General features: G+C 35.4%; 2 protein-coding genes across 2 annotated transcripts; both read left to right on the forward strand.

Annotated features, from left to right (window-relative positions):
* Positions 1–362: 362 nt before the first annotated feature.
* On the forward strand, positions 363–16,653 carry LOC145566439 (LEAF RUST 10 DISEASE-RESISTANCE LOCUS RECEPTOR-LIKE PROTEIN KINASE-like 1.2). Its single transcript, XM_081625860.1, has 5 exons — positions 363–1,167; positions 8,232–8,247; positions 15,008–15,033; positions 15,200–15,460; positions 15,671–16,653. The coding sequence occupies exons 1-5, from the start codon at positions 363–365 to the stop codon at positions 16,591–16,593; spliced, it is 2,031 nt and encodes a 676-aa protein (XP_081481986.1). The 3' UTR covers positions 16,594–16,653.
* A 1,304-nt stretch (positions 16,654–17,957) lies between these two features.
* LOC145566441 (LEAF RUST 10 DISEASE-RESISTANCE LOCUS RECEPTOR-LIKE PROTEIN KINASE-like 1.3) lies at positions 17,958–20,621 on the forward strand. The gene is made up of 4 exons (XM_081625861.1): positions 17,958–18,756; positions 19,120–19,155; positions 19,238–19,486; positions 19,723–20,621. The coding sequence occupies exons 1-4, from the start codon at positions 17,958–17,960 to the stop codon at positions 20,619–20,621; spliced, it is 1,983 nt and encodes a 660-aa protein (XP_081481987.1).
* The last annotated feature ends 2,810 nt before the right edge of the window (positions 20,622–23,431 follow it).

The raw sequence follows: 23,431 nt of genomic DNA on the forward strand, positions 1-23,431 counted from the left end.
AAGTCTACTCCTTCAACATTATTTATTTTCCTCCTATTTGTTATTTTCTTCTTCATTTTATATATTTAATTTCATGTATTGATCAATTATTAATTTATCAAACATAGACTTATTGACTATTATTCCAAATATCATATCAAGCTAAGTTAGCAGTGTAATTTTAAATTACTGCTACACGACTAGATTATTGTTTAATATATTGCAGGCAGTACAAGTAGGAAAACATAAAACAATACAATAATCATCATAACATCATAATTACCATTATTAAGTACTAGAATTGGTCATATATTTTGATCTAAACAACTTTTCCCCTTCAACTTCATTAGCTAAAACACAATACTCTGCAGAATCATTGTTAAATGTATCAGACCAACTTTGTACTTTCTGTCATCTTCTTCTTCGTCGCCATCTTCCTGATATCATCATCAGCCGATGAACGATACGACAGTTGCCCTCCTAGCAATTCATCATGTGGATTCCAACTGAAATATCCTTTCTGGGATGGGAAGCTGCCAGATTACTGCGGTGATCCAACCTTCAGGCTAGACTGTGACAACAATAATTTAACAATCAATATTGATGAACAGACTTACAAAATCCTCAACATCAACTATGTTGATAAGGTGTTCACCCTGGCAAAACCACAGCTTCAATCAGGCCCTTGTCCTGATAACAAAAACCTGTTGACCAACACTACCTTAAACTCGAAACTCTTCGACCTCACTCCGAATTCTCAGAATGCCACCCTCTTCTATGGTTGCATGCCTCCTAAGTCAAATCCAGATCCGCCCTATGGCTTTCATTGCTCAATGGAGAAATTATATGTGGCGCTATCATCTGAAAGCGACATTGGCTATCTAGCAGTCGACGGCTCACAATCAGAGAAAGAACTCAGGAGTAACTGTAGTTTTGAGATATTTATTCCGGTTCTCAAGACTGAAGCTGTAAAGATTGCGAATGGTGCATCGAATATTGATCAGCTATTGCAAAAAGGATTTGAAGTAAAATGGTTAATTGATGATAGATTATGTAACGAATGTACAAAGGACAAGGGAAGATGCGGATACAATCAAACATTAAAGCAGCCTGTTTGTTTCTGTAAGGAAGGTGCCAATGGTCCAAGTTGCAATAGAACTCATAAAATTGAGGCATATGCTCCAACAGGTAAGCATCATCCATGTTATTGCTTTTTGTGTTATATGCCAAGTAGTTTATTTATTCATTGTTCTAGCTAGTTGTTAAGAGCTCTAATAGTTGACAAAATAACCAAACTGATCATAGAAAATTTTAGAAATTAATAATAATTAATAAGTACCATTCAGGAAAAAACGGAAGTATATTTTATGATTAATAGCTTAAATTACATCATGACAATTTTAAATAAGAATTGAGATACCCATCTTCATTGGTAGAGGCTTTCCATATAATCCAAAATTTACCTTTGTTATTAGGGGTAAAGCATAGAATCAACAATTGAAAATGTCCCTATAACTAATAGTATATTAAGACAGTAAATGCGGACACAAATCTAACAAGACCCCGTATAACAATTTCTCTTTATGTATAAATCACAATGTGTGGTTGAAGAGGATCATGTAAATTGGTACAAAATTTCTGGATTAGAGGAAGTATAAGAAATTGAGTCAAATATATGTATCATTAATAAAATCTACCATCCTAGAGAAAATCTTGCAATGTGGCAAGTCATCCGCACATATCACTAAATTTTGCATATTTGTAAGATTATAGAGGATCCAACAATTTGTTGTAGCCACGAGATTTGATCTTTAACTTAATCATCTTGGTTGTTTACCTTGCATGATCATTTATTTAAGAACCTGTTTCACAGTAGTAGTTTACCAATATTATAAGTACATATATAATATTAAACTTAGAGTGTAAGGGATAGGTCAAGCGGTTAGAGCTCTATCCCAATTCTAAGAGATCTGGGATCGATTCTCATCACCCGCCCATGTGGCTCACAAAAGTCAGTTATCACCGCGGTGAGCGTAACAGGGTACCCTGTAAAAATCTCAAGACCCGGAACTGGAACCTGTAGGGTATCCTGTCTTTCAAAGTAAGCTTAATAGTTACATGATTGTGTAGAATATTTAATACAAAATTACAAATACTTATATTAATACCATTAATTAAACCTTTAAGAGTAAGATTTAAAATGAATAAGAGGAGGGAGAGAGGTAGGTGACGGCTTATATAATTTTAATATAGGGCTTTTATACTTGGGCTTAAATGATAGATTCTGGTTTCATGTACCCTATAGGGAACCTATACTAAAAGGGTACCCTACAGGTTCCGAGTCCAAAATTTTACTACCCGGAACTGGAACCTGTTACAACAGGTTCCCAATTTTATTCCCCGAAATCGGAACCTATCTAGATTCCGGTTCCGAAATCTACGATTCTAAATAGGTTCCGATTCCAAATCAGGGTATCATAAATTTTTGCTCACCCCTAGTTATCACTAATCAATCTTAGCTACCATAAAACAACTCACTACATTTAAACAAAATATTGTAAGACATAACATAATATAAATAAATTTAATGGAATGGGTATAGAATAGTCATATTGCTTCTACATAATAGTTTTATATGTGGCTGGCCACACAGTGTGGCCATGCATTATGAGGGTTACTTCGTTAGTGTTATAGGGATTATATTAATCGTTTAATTTTACAGGGGTACTTCGTCAATATTATAGGGGTTATTTAGGGGTTACTTGATCAGTATTATAGGAATTATCGGGTCAATTTTATAGGGGTTATTTTGTTCTTTTACAAGTGACCATGGTGTGGCCAGCCGCACACAAGATGCACTGCTTCTTCTAAATTTTTGCGGAGATAGGATTTTCATTATTATAATAAGAACAAGATGTTAGCCCGTGCGATGCACGGTTCGAGTAAATCATTTTAATTTAATTTAAAATTTTGTATATTTATGAAGATCATTCATTAGATTTATAAATTAAATTCTTAATATCATAAGATAATTTTTTAATTTTAACACTATTGTTATCTTTTGTTGTTTTATTTATTTTACGTGATGCTTGGATTTAAAATCTCAAACATTATTCACTAGTTTTGCTTATGTGACAAGTTAAATTTTTAATTCAAAAATGTAATGACAAATCTTGTTTTTTTTATTGACCAAAATAAGTCTTTTGCTTATGTGTTTATTTAATATACTCGTTCTGTTTAAAATGTTAGTCTCATGTACTGTATAATTGTTTAACTATTAAAAATTATGGGAAAATAGTCATCTAAGATTTAGTTTTATTCGTCTCGATGAGTACAATATTAAAATCAAAGTTTTATAATATTTGCTAGAGAGAGATTAAAGATATTTGCGATCAAAAATTTGCATCCATAAATGTAAAAAAGATATTACTTTTTTTTTTGTGAGAAGATAATTATTGGTTTTAAAAATAATTTAAAATTTAATTATTCTTTATTCGATGTTTTTACCTATGTGTCAAAATTCTTAATTTTTATTCGTCTCTTTTGCTTAAGTGGCGAGTAAATTTATTAATTCTAAAATAAATTATTAATCTAATTTTTCATTGGACAAAATAAGACCTAATCTTATGTGGCGCACCGAATGCTCTCCAAAAATGCCTACTTTATTTATATATATATATCAGATTACTCCAAATTTATTTATTTAATTTTTTGTACGATGAACTACTACATATTTATTTATTTTATATTATAATATTTTTTTTATTTTATTTTTTTTTAACGATAAACACTCCGTATTTATAAATTAATGGTTGTTACTATATATTATAAAAATAATACAAGTTAGTTCTCATTATTATATGAATGTATGTATTAGTTCAGTAGTTCATAGTTTTCATACACCTACCATTATACTAGTCAATTCATGAAAGTTGGTGATCGACCACATGACAAGAGATGCGATTTAAATTTTTTTTTTATTTAATTTTTTTTATTATTCTAATAAATTATGCTTTGTATAATTCAATATAATTTTAGACAAATTAGATGGATTTTTTTATATGATATTGATTTTTCAGCAAGAGTGAAGATGGAATGGTAAATTCAGGAGAAGTGCACCGACGTACATTTCACTCTTATGATATTAATTAATCCAATGTTAACAAAAAAATTATAATATTTAATTTAACACCTTCAAGTTGCCTATTTTTTGTTGTTGTTGTTGACCACTCTAATTATGTTAGCTAATGAATGCATCATCATCTTTCTGACCTTGATTACAACATGATTAACTAATTGATCAAGCATGATTCAAGACGTTATATAGAAGTTTCCATATGAATTTGAAGGAACAAATATCCTAAATCATTAAAGATGACAAACCGTTAAATATTGGGGAAAAATATTTCTCCGTACTATATTTTCTCATTGTATTTTTCTATTGTATTTTTCTATTGTATTTTTCCATTCATTTTCTTTAGCCACATTACAATATATATAGACAGAAGAATGATAAACTCTAATATTCCTAAATATCTTAATTATCCTAAATCTATTACGGAGTTCCCAATAATATCTCATATGATATTATTCTTAGTATCATATCACAATATACAATCCTTTCTCAATACCATTCTTAAAGTCAGAAGGTGTAGATCTCGAACGTCCGACTTGAACAATAAAATAAAATCAGCATCTTGTTGTCATCAAGCTGCAATTTGTAATCATCAAGCGATCTGCCAAAAATCACAATTTTTTTTTTAACTTAAATACTAATGATGTCTCGTTCTTCCACTTCATTAAAATCATCAAACTTCACCATGATCAACATAGTCACAAAAAATTCGATTTCTTATTAAAAAAATTAAAAAATAAATTGTAAAATCTCACAATAATTTTGTATTAAATGAAATTATGAATAATGCGCATAATTGATCACTCCTCTTACACCAAATCACGTGCTTGAAATTATTATATTCTCTCCCTTGATGAGAAGGTCATTCTTTCCGAACCCATCAAATGTATTGATAATACAACGAGAACGCCATTTTTTTTGGAACCCGTTATTTTTTTTCTTCTCCTCTCTCATGATCTCCCGTGTTTAAGGCTTATCTCATACTATACGAACTCTCTTGTTTTTCATCCTCTCCTCTCACACGAACTCTCGTGATTCAGTTTTTTTTTTTCCTTTTTCTCCTCTCACATGAACTCCCGTGTTTAAGGTTCTCTTATTCTCCCACACGAACTTTTTCATCCCAGGATTTCTCTAGCCTCTTGATGCCATGTTAAAATCTCCTTAGGCTTTTGATACCAGGTGAAATATTGGGGAAAAATATTTCTCTGTACTATATTTTATTGTATTTCTCTATTGTATTTTCTCATTCATTTTCTTGGGCCACATTATAATATAGAGACATAGGAATAACAAACCCTAATATCCCTAAATATCTTAATTCTCCTAAATTTATCATAATATATTACATATATCTTTTTACAATAATATGTCATATAATATTATTCTCATAATATCTCATATGATATTATTAACATAATATCATATCACAATATACATTCTTATCTCAATACAAACCGAATCCTATATATACAAAGTACTCCATCTGTCCCTAAATTACATTTCTACTTTCCTTTTTTGGGGGTTTCAAAATTAGATTTTTACTTTCCTTTTTTAGTAAGTGAATTTTTACCAAATTATCATTATTCTCTAAATTTATTCCCCAAAATGTTCCCAAATTATCCCTAAATCAGTGTGATGTGGCAGTACTTTAATTACTTTTCCGTTTGACAATTAATGGTTGTATAGAAACCATAATTTGACTGGTCCATGTGAATAATTACAATCCATGTACACCACAATAAATGAGTTTGATGGATCCTTTTATTTTTCATAAACAAATGTGATCGGTCCTTTTTCTCTTCAAAGGATTGATGATATGTGTAGGCATTTAATATCATTCTGTTTTGTTTTATTCAAAGACAGCAATAAATGTCTTGTAATTCCCATTGTACTTTCTAATCATGGTTTTAAGTTTACTCCAAGTTCCTTGATTTTCGTATAAATTTAGAAATAGGAATGTAATTTAAGGACGGAGGGAGTACTTTATTTTTGATATTACTATTAGTTTATACACTCCATTGGGATTTTTTTTGGTGAAAATCTACATTAAACATTTAGATGTCTTGAAAACTACATTTAAAAAATTATTATAAGAAACTAATTATTAACAATAAATGTTTTAATAAACTACCCTCTGCGGTTCTTACATTGAATAAGAGACGTTTAATGACCTATGTCATTTCCACCCTATTCTTGCCGAGTTTCCCAATAACCTCCTCATAACCCTTAATTTCCCTTCCATGTTATCATTAGTGTGACACAGGTAGCAACTTACAACATTCAATGCTTTATAAATAGTTTCTTACAATATTAATTATAAGGTTGTTTTTCGCAATTTGAAATTTATAATATTACTCTGTATTATTTACAAAAATCATTGATAATTATAGATGATGATAAAGTGTCACTAAATATTTGCTAAATAAACTTTTACGAAAGTTTTAATTGAATTTGAGGTAGGGGTTAGCTAGGGACATTGCGGTTTTCGAGGTGGGGTTAGGAAGAGGGGCAGTTTCCGAGATAGGACTAGGAAGGGGGTTGGTTGCCGGTGATGGGATAGTTGCTGGCTTAGAATTTTTTTACAAGTTTATTTTTTTGGACTAATAGACTATTGACAAATTGCAGGTGACTTACTGTAACAGGTCCGGTAAGTTGTTACACTTAGTAGTCAATATTGGCCTACCACGTACGCAAAAAATCTTGCGTGAAGGTGGTCCACAATAATATTATTGTAGACCTAAAATGTATACACGCGTAATTGACATTATATTCAACATAGTGACCCCTAATTTTAATATAGTAACCTTATTTTTTAACATAGTAACCTTTTTTAAAACTTGTGTGACTTTTAATGTTATTATGAATTTAAAGTACGACATTATGTTGAATAATGACCTAATTTTAACATAGTGATTATTATTATTCATATAGACTATTATATTAAAAATTTCATTAAAAAAAAACCTCTAATAGCTTTTATAATGTCCCACTAACTTTTATTTTAACATAATAACCTTTATTTTAATATGATAACCTTTTTTTTTATTAATAAAACAATCATATTGTCTCTAATGTTGGTGGTCTATAATAAATTAATGTGAACCAGGTTCATTTAAGAATTTGTATTACACACGAAGTATAAGAATTTGTGATTTCAAGTTATTTACATCATTTTTTTTTTCTAAAATTTATCTAATATGTTTTGTGTATCACTTAAATACCCTTGAATGATTTTATATTAGTAAATCCGACGTCTAAAATACCCTTTGTTTAAATTTGCACGACTCACAATCTATAACGGATAAGTGAAGTCGTGAAGTAACTTATTACATAAGTACGTAGTAGCAACCATAGAAACCTTCAATTAGATAAATTACTTGCCGTACGTTCTATGTTGAACAGCCAAGTCGTAAAGCGTTGCGCCACTCACACTTTCGGTTCAACGACAGGAAGTCTTTGAATATCCACAATAATTATAAAAGATAAGCAGCTCCTTTCTTTGTATATGCAACACTTGCCCCACCACTTATACATGCTTGCATAGCACTTCATATAAATAAACCTTCTTCAACACCAAATTGAAAAGCATGGATATATTCTCAAGTAATCTCTTGTTTTTGACAATTTGGTTGTGTATTTTTTGACAGTTTAATTATGTATAATTTTACAATTTCGCTAAAAATTTAAGTAAAATGATGGTGTAAGCACTGAGCTTAACTACTATTGGTTTGATTCTGCACTAGATTTGGACTAGTGTTGATGCTTGACATCATGCCATACTTAACTTTTGTTATAGGGGGAGCAATGGACCGACTCTTGAGACTAATTGTTGGTAGTAATGATTAATAGTTTCAGTATATTAATATCATGGTGGCCGTTTTGATGTTGCTTTGGTATACTTAATCCGTTTTTTTAATATATGCATTACTTTGACTTTTTACACGCTTTATATTCTAACTTGAACCAGTGTTTTTTTACAATACAAAGACAATTGTTATCATTTTACTTGTTATTGGTTGATCTCAATGTATATAATCAAATTATCAAATTTATATATGTTATTGTACTAATCTTTTGTCAAAGATATATATATGGTCAAAACTAGTATTTTAATAAGGTAAAAAGTCAAAACGATGCATCTATAGAGCAATGAGTGCATGGTATGTAAGAGATTATTTTAATTTTCATATCACCGCAATAAAGAAATAGTTTCAGTTTTAGCATTTTTAATGAAAATCGTTCAGAAACACACCATTATTGTTTCCTAATTCTATAAAAAGTTAAATTCTTCAATTCAATGAATAAAATAATAGGTCTGATAGAATATAAAATCAATCATGGGACTCTAACCATAACTTTCTATCATAACCATGGAATTAGAATACTATACCTAACAGTTAAGGTACTTTAGAGGACTTACAGCAGCCTGTATGTCAACATCCCCTTTTAAGGGTTGGTGATTAGTGGAGTATAAGACCATGGACTACTTCTTGTATGTCAAGTGTCAACACATTCTATTAATTTACCACTTCTTGTAAACTTACACTATTTGTGTTCCTCAAATTTTTTTTTCCTCTCATTTCTTTCAATCCTCTGTATTTTATCTTCTTATCACTCCAAATGCAACCTAAAACCTCTTGAACACAATGTCATCCTACATTTTCATTACCATTTTCGCCTCATTAATCATCAAAACCCGGTGCTCAGATCAAAATTATACACTATGTGCCCCTCAAAGTTGTGGCAACCTTTCGAGTATAAGTTATCCATTTTGGATTCCAATCAAACAACCATCATATTGTGGGCATCCAAGCTTTAACATATCCTGCATAAACAATACAACTCCGATCCTTAGAGTTCCAGATAGTGATTATGTTATAACCCATGTTAATTATCTCAACCACACTTTTCATTTGGTAAATGATGTTGTCTATGATGATTCTGTTACTTGCCCAACTCCCTCAAATATTTAACCCTTGAAAATACACCATTTAGTTTCACAACAAATTCTGCTGATTTTTTCCTGTTCTACAACTGCTCAAATCTTCCTACAACATACTATGTGTACTATCCTATAAGCTGTAAAGCTGGCAGACACAATAAAAATGCCACTTACAAGTATTTTGGTGATTTTCATTTCGAGGATTTGATTCAGCAAAACTATTCGTTAGGATTATGTGAGTCCATGGTTGCAGTACCAGTGGATTCGGATATGGATGTGGACTCGGGTAATGGTTATGGTGCAAGTAGTTATTGGAAGATGAACTACAGGCAAATTTTGAGTCAAGGAATTACATTGAATTGGACTCTAAATGATTGCAGTGTGTGTGAAACTAGTGGTGGTCGATGTGGTTTGGTTGATGATAAATCTGTGTGTTTTTGCAAGGATAAACCCATCCCAAAACCTGCCGTGATGGTATCTTCTTCATATATACTTTGCTTTAGATTTCGTGTTAGAATGAAGAGAAGGATTGGATGTAGTACGGTGAATTTCATTGGTTCATCTTATGATGATGTCTTTGTATGTCAATAGTTGAGGTGTTTTTCGTTCGTTGGATGCCAGTGTTTAGCCAAGGAGTAGAGATGCATATATTTTTTGCTGACCTATGTTGCATAGATATACACAGCAATAGACTATTGTGCTTGATAGAGGATATTTTGTATATATTTTTGATATATTTTGTATACTTATCTTACTAGATTCCTAACGAGATTAGGACTAGGATTGTAACTCTATATATTATGATCAATGGTACACACTCCAATCTGAGGAGTTTTCCCGAAATCTAACATGATATCACGGCTTAGGTTTTCGATCTCAAATTAATTTTTTTTTCCAACTTTCTTTGGTTTTTTGTTTTAATTTGGGACCTTCGCGTCCGCAAATTTTCTTTAACTGGTTAATTGATAACCACTTTCTTTTCCCTCTTTGTTTATTCGTAACACATTGTGCAGCTCTTTGCTAATTTGTCTTCTAGTTAGCAATTTCATACCATCATCAACTGCACATCATTCATACTACATTTATCGCTGACTTTCTTGCGTCATGGCTAAAGACGATGAATCCACCCCACCACCACCTCCTCCACCATCAACGGAATACCATCCGGCACTTTCCGTCAACAACATCAAGAACGCTATACCTTTGATTCTTGATCGGGAAAAGGTTCAATACTCGAATTGGGTCGAGTTATTCGAGGTTCATTGTCATGCTTTTAACGTCCTTGATCATATCGATCCGAAAACGCCAAGACCGACTGATATTTCTGAATCATTATGGCTGCGTCTTGACTCCATTGTTAAACAATGGATATATGGCACTATTTCAATTGATCTCTTGGAAACCGTCTTATGCCGTGGAGACTCTGCTCAAAAAATTTGGAATAAGTTGAAAGCTCTATTCCAAGATAACAAGAACACGAGAGCTGTTTACCTTGAAAACCAGTTCAATTCCCTTCACTTGTCCAATTTTACGGATGTTTCATCCTACTGTCAGCAGCTTAAGAATTTGAAGGATCAATTGGCCCCGGTGGACCAACCGGTGTCGGAGCAGAAACTTGTTATTCGTCTCGTCTCGGGGCTCGTTAACACAGATTACGATACGGTCGCAACAATTATCCAGCAAACAGACCCTTTACCCTCGTTCGAATCTGCTAAGTCCCACCTCCTCCTTGAGGAGACAAGACGGTCTAACGACCAAGGAAACCAGTCGGGTTTCGTGGCCCAAAACACTGCAAATTCGTCGACCACCGCATCACCCCCTCAACAACCGTCACAACAGCAGCAACGTGGCGGCAACACTAGCAGTGGCCGTGGAACTGGACGCGGTCGTGGAAAGGGTGGTGCGAGCAAGGGCCGAGGTAGGGGGAGGGGTCGAGACAATGGTCAGCAACAACATCAACAAACCAACGCATCTCAACCCCCTACTTGGGGAGCCCAGCAAGCCCATCAATGGGCCTCACAACAGCAGCCCCAACAATGGGCTATGGCACCCTTTCCTTTTCCTCAGCAGCCAAGGCCTATTGGGCAGCCACCAAGGCCCAACCAAGGAGCTCAATTTTGCTCTCAGCAGGCCTACACATCTCAATACCCGGTTTATCAAGCTACTCCTCCCTCTTATGGGCCGTTAATGACTCCCACCGAACTGGGTAACTCTTTTGCAACCATGTCTCTTCCACAAGACAATTCTTGGTACGTGGATTCTGGTGCAACGTCTCATATGACGAACAATCAAGGTACTCTCATGCCCTTATTTAATTTGAGCACAAATAATCATATTTTAGTTGGTAATGGTCATCGCATTCCAGTCACAGGTTATGGTCATACTACCTTGTCCTATCCCAAACCCCCCTTAGTTCTACGTGATGTCTTATTAGCACCTCAAATTGTGAAAAATCTTATCTCTGTTCGAAAATTCACTTCCGATAATTCTGTGTCAATTGAATTTGATCCTTTTGGTTTTTCTGTGAAGGATCTTCGTACGGGAAAAGTAATAACGAGATGCAATAGTTCGGGGGACCTTTATCCTGTCACCACCACCACCACTCCTTCCACTTGTCTTGCCACCTCTCTCACAGCTGCTACCTCACAAACTTGGCATGATCGTCTTGGACACCCGGGAAATCCAGCTTTAAGTGTTCTTAAGTCTAAAAACTTGATTCCTTGTAATAAAGAGCCTGACTCTATTTTTTGTGTTTCGTGTCAATTAGGAAAACATGTACGTTTGCCTTTTCATACTTCTAATAGCATTTCTTCTACTGCCTTTGAGATTATTCATGCCGATTTGTGGACATCTCCTATTCGTAGTAGTAATGGTCATAAATATTATTTGGTTCTATTGGATGATTTTACTCACTTTGTGTGGACTATTCCATTAAAATTCAAATCCCAAGTTTTTCAGTATTTTTTTAATTTTAGAGCTTACATCCGAACTCAATTTGAACGACCAATAAAATCATTTCAAAGTGACCATGGAAGGGAATTTGACAACGACCCATTTAAACATTTTTGTGTCACAAATGGCTTAGTTTTTCGTTTCTCTTGTCCACACACATCATCTCAAAATGGGAAAGCCGAACGCATGATTCGTACCTTAAATAATATTTCTCGTACTCTTCTAATTCATGCTTCACTTCCTCCTTCCTATTGGGTACACTCCTTAGAAACGGCTACTTACCTTCTCAACATCATGCCTACCAAAACTCTAGCAAATGAAACTCCCGCTTTTGCCTTGTTTCGCAAGGCACCGTCTTACGATCATTTAAGAGTCTTTGGTTGCCTATGTTTTCCTAATCTTTCCGCTACGGCATCACATAAGTTGGCTCCTAGATCCACTCCTTGTGTCTTTTTGGGTTACCCCACAAATCATCGAGGATATAAGTGTCTAGACCTCTCTACACACAAAATTATTATTTCCCGGCATGTCACATTTGATGAGTCATCTTTTCCATTCTGGAATTTAAATAATGCACAAACATCCCACTATGATTTCCTACAGCCATCGGATCCTAGTCCCTTACTAAATCCATTATGGCAGCATAATACAACTATTCACAACAAGCAGCCCACTCCGCAGGGGTCTTGCGGCCCACCTCATTCTACCGCAGGCCCATTGCGGAGTCCCCTGCCCATCATTACTACCCCCCCTCACAGCCCGCCTATGTCCCCCCCTCACATAACAGCTTCTGGGTCGTCTTCCCCCAACCGGCCCACACCCCAACCGGCCCACACAGCTGGGCCCGTCACACCCAACCGGCCCACACCTCCTACCACACCAAATACGCCATATACACCCCCTCCTTTGCGAGGTATTGTGCCCATAAAACCAACTCGCCCACCCCCACCTTCACCTCGAGTTACTCGTAGTCAACACGGAATTGTTAAACCAAATCCCAAATATCACCAAGCTAATATGACCATCCCTTCTCATAAATCACCGCTTCCTGAGACATATAAAAATGCTCTTAATGACCCTAACTGGAATGCAGCGATGAAGGATGAATTTGATGCTCTTATTAAAACAGGGACTTGGGAGTTGGTACCTAGGCCTACGGGGGTGAACATTGTTAATTGTATGTGGTTATTTAAGCACAAGTACAAGTCTAATGGTGACCTTGAGAGGCACAAAGCTCGTCTTGTATGTGATGGCAGGTCGCATGAAATAGGTGTGGATTGCGATGAGACTTTCAGTCCGGTAGTTAAACCGGCCACTATTCGCACTGTTCTTAGTTTAGCTTTGGCTAAAAAGTGGTCGATACATCAATTAGATGTCAAAAATGCCTTTTTACATGGTGATTTGCAGGAAACTATTTATATGCATCAACCTCCGGGTTTTGTTGATCGGAGGGCTCCCAATCATGTTTGTCGGCTCCGCAAGGCTCTCTATGGTTTGAAACAAGCTCCTAGAGCTTGGTACTAACGCTTTGCGAATTTTCTCATCAAATTGGGTTTTGTCATTACCAAGAGTGACAACTCTCTTTTTACTTTCCGGCAGGGTGATGATATGACATATTTGCTCTTATATGTTGATGATATTATTTTAACTACCTCATCTGACAGGTTGCGTACAAGAATTATTTCTCAGTTGCAAACTGAGTTCCCTATGACTGGCTTGGGTCCCTTGAGTTATTTTTTAGGGATTGCGGTGACTCGCAAACCTTCTTATTTGCTACTCTCACATGAAAAGTACGCACAGGAGATCTTAGAGCGTGCAGGTATGGCCTCTTGTAAACCTGCAGCCACTCCAGTTGATACTAAGTCCAAACTTAGTGCAGATGCAGGACCACCTTTTCGGGATCCTACTTTGTATCGCAGTTTAGCAGGTGCTCTTCAGTATCTCACTTTCACCAGGCCAGATATTTCTTATGCGGTACAACAGGTGTGTCTATTTATGCATGATCCCCGGGAAACCTCATTATGAGGCATTGAAACGCATTTTGCGTTATGTTCAGGGTACCATTGATCACGGCTTACATTTATATCCGTCTACTTCTCATCGATTGATTACTTACACTGACGCTGACTGGGGAGGTTGTCCCGATACCCGCCGTTCCACATCGGGCTATTGTTGTTTCCTTGGGGACAACTTGGTGTCTTGGTCATCTAAGCGTCAACATACTTTGTCTAAATCGAGTGCAGAAGCAGAATATCGAGGCGTCGCAAATGTTGTCTCTGAGGCGTGTTGGCTCCGTAATCTTTTACTTGAGTTACATCGTCTTCTACGGCAGGCTACTATTGTTTATTGTGATAATGTCAGTGCTATCTACCTTTCTGGCAACCCGGTACAACACCAACGCACCAAACATGTGGAGATGGATATTCATTTTGTTCGAGAAAAGGTTGCTTTGGGGCAAGTTCGGGTTCTCCATGTTCCTACTAGATATTAGTTTGCGGACATTTTCACTAAAGGCCTACCGCGAGAATTATTTCTGGAATTTAGGTCCAGTCTTAGCGTACGTCCTCCTCCCGCTACGACTGCGGGGGTGTGATAGATATTATAGTTTACGATAATATTTGTCACAGAGCTAGGATATTTTGTATATATTTTTGATATATTTTGTATACTTATCTTACTAGATTCCTAACGAGATTAGGACTAGGATTGTAACTCTATATATTATGATCAATGGTACACACTCCAATCTGAGGAGTTTTCCCGAAATCTAACAGTGCTAATAATGTCTATAATCATTTATGCAACTGACTGTTCTGCAGGTGCAAATATTATACATGTTTGTTGGACTCTCTAGAATTCTTAGTCTACATTTCTAGTTACTTACTGACTAGTTTCTTGGCTTCAAAATTCAGTTTGTGATTAAGATATGACAAAGAGAAAAGTTATTCTATATTATATAATTACATTATTAATTACTCTATCCTCGTATATAAACTCACTATATTTCCATTGCCCTTAGGTGCAGGTCCGATGGACTCGGGTCTACAAGAGTCACGTCCAAAGGAGTCAAGTTCGATAGTGTCTAACAAGTCTACAATCGGCTTAGGTAACCTATTCCCTACCAATTTTAGTTTTGCAACACCAGATTGTTGGATTATGATTTAAAGAAAAAATCGGTTTCACAGTTGCAGGAATTTTAGGATTTGTACTTCTGAGCAGCACTGTGTGCTTATTTTTATATTGCCGCCATCAGAAGAAGAATTCCTCTGCTAATTTGCTGACTCTCAATAAGTCATATAGTCGTTCATCAGCTGCATCAAGTTTACATATACTAAACGGAAGTACAGTATTCGGAGTCCATGTTTTCAATTACAGGGAACTTGAAGAAGCGACCGAGTACTTTAATCCCTTAAAGGAACTTGGAGAGGGCGGATTTGGCACGGTGTACTATGGTATGGTATATTAAGTTTATGCTGATATTTTCTATCAGATTAATCAGTAAAAAGTTGATTTCAATAAGCAAAAATCTGTTTTATTTCTTCTAATTGATTTCGATCTGTTCTGATCAATTAGAAAATTTCTGTTTGATAAAAATCAGGTGAAGAGAACATGACCTCATTTTATTGCTTCAGTGTCTAACAAACATCCTTCTAATCTGATAGGCAAGCTTCGGGATGGACGTGAAGTGGCTATCAAACGCCTGTACGAAAACAATAGCAAAAGAGCTGAGCAGTTCCTAAATGAGGTTGAAATTCTTGCAAATCTTCGCCACAAAAACCTGGTCAATCTCTTTGGTTGCACTTCTCGTCAGAGTAGGGAGCTTCTTCTTGTGTACGAGTATGTTCCAAATGGTACTGTCGCAGATCATCTACATGGGAAACAAAGCGTAAAGGGGTTGTTGTCATGGGAAATAAGGCTAAGCATCGCCACAGAAACAGCAAGTGCATTGGTATACCTGCATGATTCTGACATTGTGCACCGTGATGTCAAGACTCAAAACGTCCTCCTTGATGCTAATTTCTCTGTCAAGGTAGCGGATTTCGGGCTCTCCCGGCTTTTCCCCTTGGATGTTACTCATGTATCGACAGCTCCTCAGGGGACCCCTGGCTATGTAGACCCTGAATATCATGAGTGTTACCAGCTGACCGAGAAAAGTGATGTTTACAGTTTCGGAGTCATGTTAGCTGAGCTTATATCTTCTTTACCTGCTGTAGACATCACTAGGAGGAGGAATGAGATTAACTTGTCTAATATGGCAGTTGCTAAGATCCAAAATTCCTTGCATGAATTTGTTGATCCTTCTCTTGGGTTTCAGTCTGATACACGAGCTATGAAGGAAATAACTGCTGTAGCAGAACTGGCATTTCAGTGCTTGCAGGGCACGAAAGAAATGAGGCCGTCAATGAATGAAGTGCTGAAAGTATTACTAAACATACAAAATCAAAAAGAAAGTGAATTGGACAGGGCGGAAGTTGTAGACATTCCTGATGATGATGTTATTATGTTGAAGGGTGATATGTCGCCTATTTCACCACCAAGGGAGGATAGTTTGGTTACGCGGTATAAAGTTAATGCTAGTGTTTGATCTTCAATTCTTTGTTACAAATTTACGCTGGAGTAATAAATTTATGGTACTTATTCAAAGCAGGAGAAAGAAGAAAGTGAAATTACCAATCAAAAGATACGATTGTATAGAATTATATATACTAGCTAATTGTAACTTCAACTAGAGTTTGTTTGACGCTTTAGACAATTATGACTACAAAGTTGTAAGATGAGTTTCAATCAGAAGTTTAACTACATGACTAAAAATAACTTTACTCAAGGATCTGAATGCTTCTTTTTACCTGCTATAAATGTTTAAACATCTAATTCACTCAGAAACAGGAACATGAATAGCTTTCTCGTCTGTCATTTCTTCACTTCAGCAATAGTAATGTAGAAATCACCTTTAAGGAAGGGTTAATCACGACTGACCAGAGTTAAAACATCTTCATGCTTTTAGCTTTCATTGTAAAAGAAGTTATTCAAATTGCCTTATTAGATATGTTGGGAGCATGATCTTGGAGAGAAGAGGTATGTTGCATTAAGCTATATGTGACTGTCTTTAGAAACTTGTATACAGACTTGGTTTCTTATCCTTCATCGAAAGTTGGCAATGTTTCAAAGACGTTTAAAGTCAAATGGGTGATTGAACATGGTCAGTACCACGATTGTTACTGGTCTGGTGTATGTATGTTGTGTATATGATATGACTTCCGGTCAATCAACTTGCTTTGATGCAAAAATGGATCATATCCCACGATCTGTACTGTCCTCAATCGAATAATGGTTAATTACCGAGTATGAGTTCCATCTCCCTTTCAGGTCATTCTACATAGTTCTTTCTGAACTATGACAATTGAGAGAGGACTGGAACCTAATCACCAAGAACTGATCTTTGAATCCGGATTAGTCTAAAAGGTAAACCGGGTAGAACACCAAAAAAAAAAAAAAAAAAAAAAAATGATCTTTGTCATAATCCAAGCAGGGGTTTCAACAATAATCAACATTTAGCTCTTTGGTCATACAAGCAATGTTTTAGTAATTTAGCTCAACATTTCTATTTTATTTTTTGTATTTAAAAATTTTAATAGATGACCATTGACCAATTACTGATTTTAACATAATTTGCATCTCAGGTTATGTCATAATATGCCATTATTTATTTCTCAAACTTGAAACCACTCTAGACTTGGCTGCAATATGCTTACTGTAATGAGTTTTATCATATTTATTATAAATAGAAATATTATATATTGGTTTCATTTTGGAATAACGATTAGCTAGCACATCCTATTCATCATCATCATCAACTCTCTTATACCATAATTTGACTTTTTACTCTCCTACCAGCTACCACATCCTTGCGTGCCGGCTACTAGCTACCACATAAAAATCAATTTCCAAATGCATCCATATCTTCTTCGTTCTCCTCTATCATTGTTCCTCGTAATCTTCATAACCTTGTACAATAATGTCTACTCAGGAGATTATCATGACTCGAAATATGAAATGTGCATGTCTAACTCAAGCAGTACTTGTGAAACATCACACCTTAAAATTGCTTACCCTTTTTGGGGAAATGGACGCCCTGAATATTGTGGCCATCCAAATTTCAAACTTTCTTGTGATGGTAGTACTTTGAAAATTAACATCATGTCTCGGGTGTACAATGTGATTGACATCAATTATAACACTAGCACCTTGAGGATAGTTCATGAAGAATTTTCGCGTAGTGAATGCCCTGGATTAAGAGAGTTGCACAACACTACCTTGGATTTTGCCCTTTTCAACTACACTACCAGTGTTAGAAATGTTTCTTTGTATTATGATTGTCCAAAGTTAAAACCTCTTGAGGGAGCACCCTTTACCTTTTCTTGTGAGCAAAGTTACCCAAATCGCCTTTCTTTCTTTGTGATCACAGATAGTTGGGAGCATCAGCTTGGAAAAATATGTGGTGTGAAGTTATATGTACCTGCCGATAAAGATGCATTAAACGATTTGATTTCTCATCATTCATCAGGAGTTGGCGATGTTTTAAAGACCGGTTTTGAGGTCAGATGGGTTATTGATCAAGGTCAATGCCAGGATTGTACTCTTTCAGGTGGAGCTTGTGTATACAATATGACTTTAAGTCGGTCAACTTGCTTTTGCAGTAGTGGATTGTATCCCACGGTCTGTCCTCAATCGACTGATCAAACACCAAGTATGATTTATATCTCCCCTTCAAGCATACTAAATTTCCATTTTTTTTCCTTGTTCGTAATTACCATATATCTAAAATTAAAAAACAGCTGGTGTACTTGTACTAAAAGGAAGGAATTACTATTTCAGTTGATTTTCGTTCTTCATATAGAAGTAAATCACGACTTATTGTTGTCTTCTTTAATTTTCTTTTATCCTAGCTACTAATTGGGTTAGTTTCAGAAGAATCTTGATTCTTTTCCATCATGGAATCATATGTATTCTTTCTCATATCAAATAGTTGGGCCGTGCTAGTCAATTATAAAATCATGAATGTTTTGTAAGTTGTCTTGTTTTCTGAACTTGGGATGCTTGTACACTGCAGGTAAAGGCTTGAGCCTAGAAGCTAAGGTTGGAATAGGTAACAATTTCATATACAAGGGAAAGTCATTATTTGACCCTTACAACAAATTTTCATAAACATATATATGTATTTCTTGCAGGAATAGGAGTAGCTTCTGGCTTTCTCCTTGTCGTGATTACATTGTTTGTGTTTGTACGAGGTAAACAACATTACCATTCATCGTCATTCTATCCCTCCCGGAAAACCTCTCAGTTATCAATAGCACCTGATGAAGAACAAAGTTCATACTTTGGAGCTCAGTTGTTTACATATAACGAGCTTCTTCAAGCCACAAATAACTTTGAACCTTCTAAAGAACTTGGCAAAGGCGGGTTTGGCACTGTATACCGTGGTATGGAACTATGAATTTATTTAGCACTTATCATTTTCACTATCTTCTCTCAAGTACAACTGATTAATCTTCTCTCAAAAGGGAGCAATAATCTTACATAATATTTGTATAATTGCGTACCTTAATCATTTTATATGTCACAAATTTGACAGTTAAAGGTTTGATAAGTTTTCAGACCTAAATTTTGAAGCAGATTACTAGCTGATATATATGTTTTAACATTTATGGTTGAGTAGGAGTATTGCAAAATGGGCGAGAAGTGGCAATCAAGTTGTTCTATCAGAAGCAGAACAAACATGTAGCCCAATTCATGAACGAGCTTGAGATCCTTACTCGCTTGGATCACAAACATCTTGTCAAACTCTATGGATGTACCATTCGTAAGAGCCCTGAGCTCATGCTTGTGTACGAATATGTCCCAAATGGCACAGTTGCAGACCATCTGCACGGACAGCAAGAAAAAGTGAGATCACTTCCATGGCCTATTAGGCTAAGAATTGCAATAGAAACCGCAAGTGCTTTAGTATACCTTCATTCCTCTGATATTATACACCGCGATGTCAAAACAAAGAACATCCTGCTTGACAATAATTACTCTGTCAAGGTAGCGGACTTTGGCCTGTCACGTCTGTTCCCCTTAGATGCGTCCCATGTATCAACAATGCCACAAGGAAGCCCAGGTTACCTTGATCCAGAGTATCAGCAATGCTACCAGTTAACAAATAAAAGCGATGTTTACAGTTTTGGAGTTGTTTTGGCTGAACTTATATCAGCAAAGCCTGCAGTCGACAGAAACAGAAGTCGACAAGAAATTAATTTGTCGAGTTTGGCTATCAACAAGATCCTAAAGAGCGCTTGGAGCGAATTTATTGATCCTAAGCTCGGGGTCAAGAAGAATTGTAAGGTGACCGAGGAAGTAATTGCTGTGGCTGATCTCATTTTCCAATGTCTACAAACAACCAGTGAAACAAGGCCTTCTATGGAAGAAGTTCTGAAATGTTTAACAAGAATTCAAGATGAAAAGAGTATCGAAGACGTAGTAGACGTCTCTATTGATGCTGCCACTGTTTTAAATGGTGGTGTAGTATGCGAAATCGACAAGGCTGAATCTACTCAAATTGAGAGTAGATAAAACTAATTCACATGTTTCTGTACCTGTAAATAAATCATCTGAAACAAAACAATGAAATGTAAATGATCATTTTTTTTTTATTTTTTTTTGTAACATTTCATTGTACTGCCGACTAAGGTTGAGTAATTTCGTTGGTAAAATCTGTGGAAGAATGTTCTACTAACACAATACAATGACGTAGTTGATTCTCGATTCAAAGTATGTGAAGGCCCTGTGCTGATTGTTATTTGTTAAAAGTAAGCCCATGAAAGTTTGTTTATAAAAGCTTACTTTCATAAAATCCACAATTTATATAAATCTGAAATGAAAGAAAAAATGTTGACTCGAATGAACAATACAAGAGGGGATGAATTGTATTGTAGAGGAATTGGAGTAATCTTAGCGAAATTTGTAAGATAAACTTGAAACTTAAAGTGCAAAGAGAGATTTTCACGAGGAAAACTTCTTAGCCTTAATCAAGAAGAAAAACCTCGACCAAACGGGATTTTAAACTCAACTCTTAATTATAATAGGGCAAACAACCTATTACAAACTAAGACACTTACCCAAGTTCCTTAACGAACTTAAGTCCCCTTTCAACTGATCCTTCAACCAGTTGAACTCTCTAACTCTTTCTCTCTTTCTCTTTACGTCACTCAAAGTAAAAACACTTTAGAGTTTATCCAAACTCTAACCCAATACAACTCAAGATTAAACTCTAATACTAAGTACAAAGACACTCAAGGATTTAACTGGATTATAAATCTTTTTCGAAAACTAAAAGACTGTAATGCTCAAGTGTATTTTTCTCAACTGAAAACCAAGTTTATTTATAGGCAAGAGAGGAAGTTAGAATTGTCGTTCCTTAATCTCCACTAAGTCACAACTTCCTCAAAACAAGGAAGTGCAAGTAGTGGGATCTTGGGCAGCAAGCAAAACCTAACCACTTCCTATTTTTCAAAAACCTTTTTACTGCCTCTTAACTTTTGTCAACAGATTTTGACTTGGTAAAACACACGATCAAGGATATTTTCCAAAACAAGATTTTCCAAAATATAAGCTTTAACAAATTAGAAAATCTTTTAGGCAAAGGATATTTTATTGGAAAGATATTTTATGAAATTATTTTCAAAAATAAAATAACCAATTTAAGATATGGAAAATAAAACTTTATCATATAAAATCCACTTAATTCCTATTAATCATCAAAGTACTTAGCATAAACATAAGAAGCCTTAAATACAGAATAAATAAATTAAACTTCTTGAACACTTTGTGAAGCTTCGACTCTGGAGCTTCAGTTCCTTACTCAAGGAACTCGACTTCTGATAATCTTCATTACTTCTTCTTATCTTCAGTGGCTGACTTTAGGTCTTGTTTTATGCTCTATTCTTACTCCAGAATTTCGTAGCATAAACTTAGTTCTTGTCATCAAACTCAACAAGGACAACAAGTAAAATCGTTATGGATTTGCTTAGGTTCGTTCGAGTCATCATCAAAACTTAGGATCAACAAAAAATGATTAAAATGTTGGACAATTTATATTAAAATAATTAAACAAATTTTGATGTTGCTGCCAGCTTGCTAATAAAAAGTTCTACCTCCGTACCTAAATGATGTCCGTGTTTTTCTAATCTAATGTCCCAAAATGATGTGCCTATTTTTAGAAATTCATATATTCATTCTTTAATTTTTATCTTTGTTAGCAATCAATCTATAACTAATAGTAAAGTAACAATCGCTGACATCAGTTTATTTTAAAATACGACATATGTCTTTATTTTAAGGAAAATTTGCCAAGAATAACACTACCTTTCAGCAGTTTTCCAAAAATGAAACGACCTTTGGATTATTTCAAAATAACACGACCTTTGACACATATCTTCCGTAAATAAAACGTGACCGATTGGTAACTTGTTTAATAGGTTATCAGTGACACATGTCAAAATGTCATTGGTCAATTTTTTTTTCAATTTTCTTTTTTTAAAAAAACCTTAAAACTAAAAAAAAACCCATAAAACATAAATAAAAAAAACCTTAATTAAAAGAAGAAAAACCCCCACCCAGATCCATTGACCCAACCACCCTTCCTCCTCCACTGTCAGCCCCCTTATCTCCGTCAGCGTCGTCCCACCCCTCCTCGCCGGCATCATACGCTTCCCCTGACCCCCTTTTCAGCGTCCTTTCTTTCTCGTCCCTTTTTCCGTCCTCCCCTTCCCATCCCTGACCCCGATTTCGACCCTACGTCCTACCTCGTCCCTAATTTCGCCCCCCCCCCCCCCCTCCCTACCACATTTTCAGATGCTAGCACCCCCATATCCTTCAAGCAAGCTATTTCTTTTCCCATAGGTTAGGGTTTCAAGGGTGGATCGACGGTTTCACGGCAATATAGGGAGGTAGGGCGGTGGTTTCGTGGCGGATTCAAAGGTGATGGGTGGGGATTCGTGGGTTAGTTTCAAGTATGAGGGTGAGAGGGAAGGCGATTTCGATGGTGGTGTTGGGGAGAGGGGTTGTTTCCGGTGTGACAGGCTGAATTGGGGTGCTTTTTAGGGAATTCGTGGTGGTGATGGTGGTGTTTGATTTTTTTTTTTTTTTCAAAATTTTAGATTTTTTTTAAAAAAAATTTAGATCATTAATATTAATAAAATGTTAAAATATAAAAAAATCTTAACAAATTACAATAAGACATGTGTCAAATTTAGCCTGTAAAACAAGTTACCGGTTTTTCATTCTATTTTTGGAAGATATGTGTTAAAGGTCGTGCTATTTTGAGATAATCTAAAGGTTGTTTCATCTTTGGAAGACCGCTGAAAGATCGTGTTATTCTTCGC

This window comes from Chenopodium album, chromosome 11 (assembly GCF_948465745.1).
Source record: "Chenopodium album chromosome 11, dcCheAlbu1.1, whole genome shotgun sequence".
Classification (NCBI taxonomy): Eukaryota; Viridiplantae; Streptophyta; class Magnoliopsida; order Caryophyllales; family Amaranthaceae; genus Chenopodium; species Chenopodium album.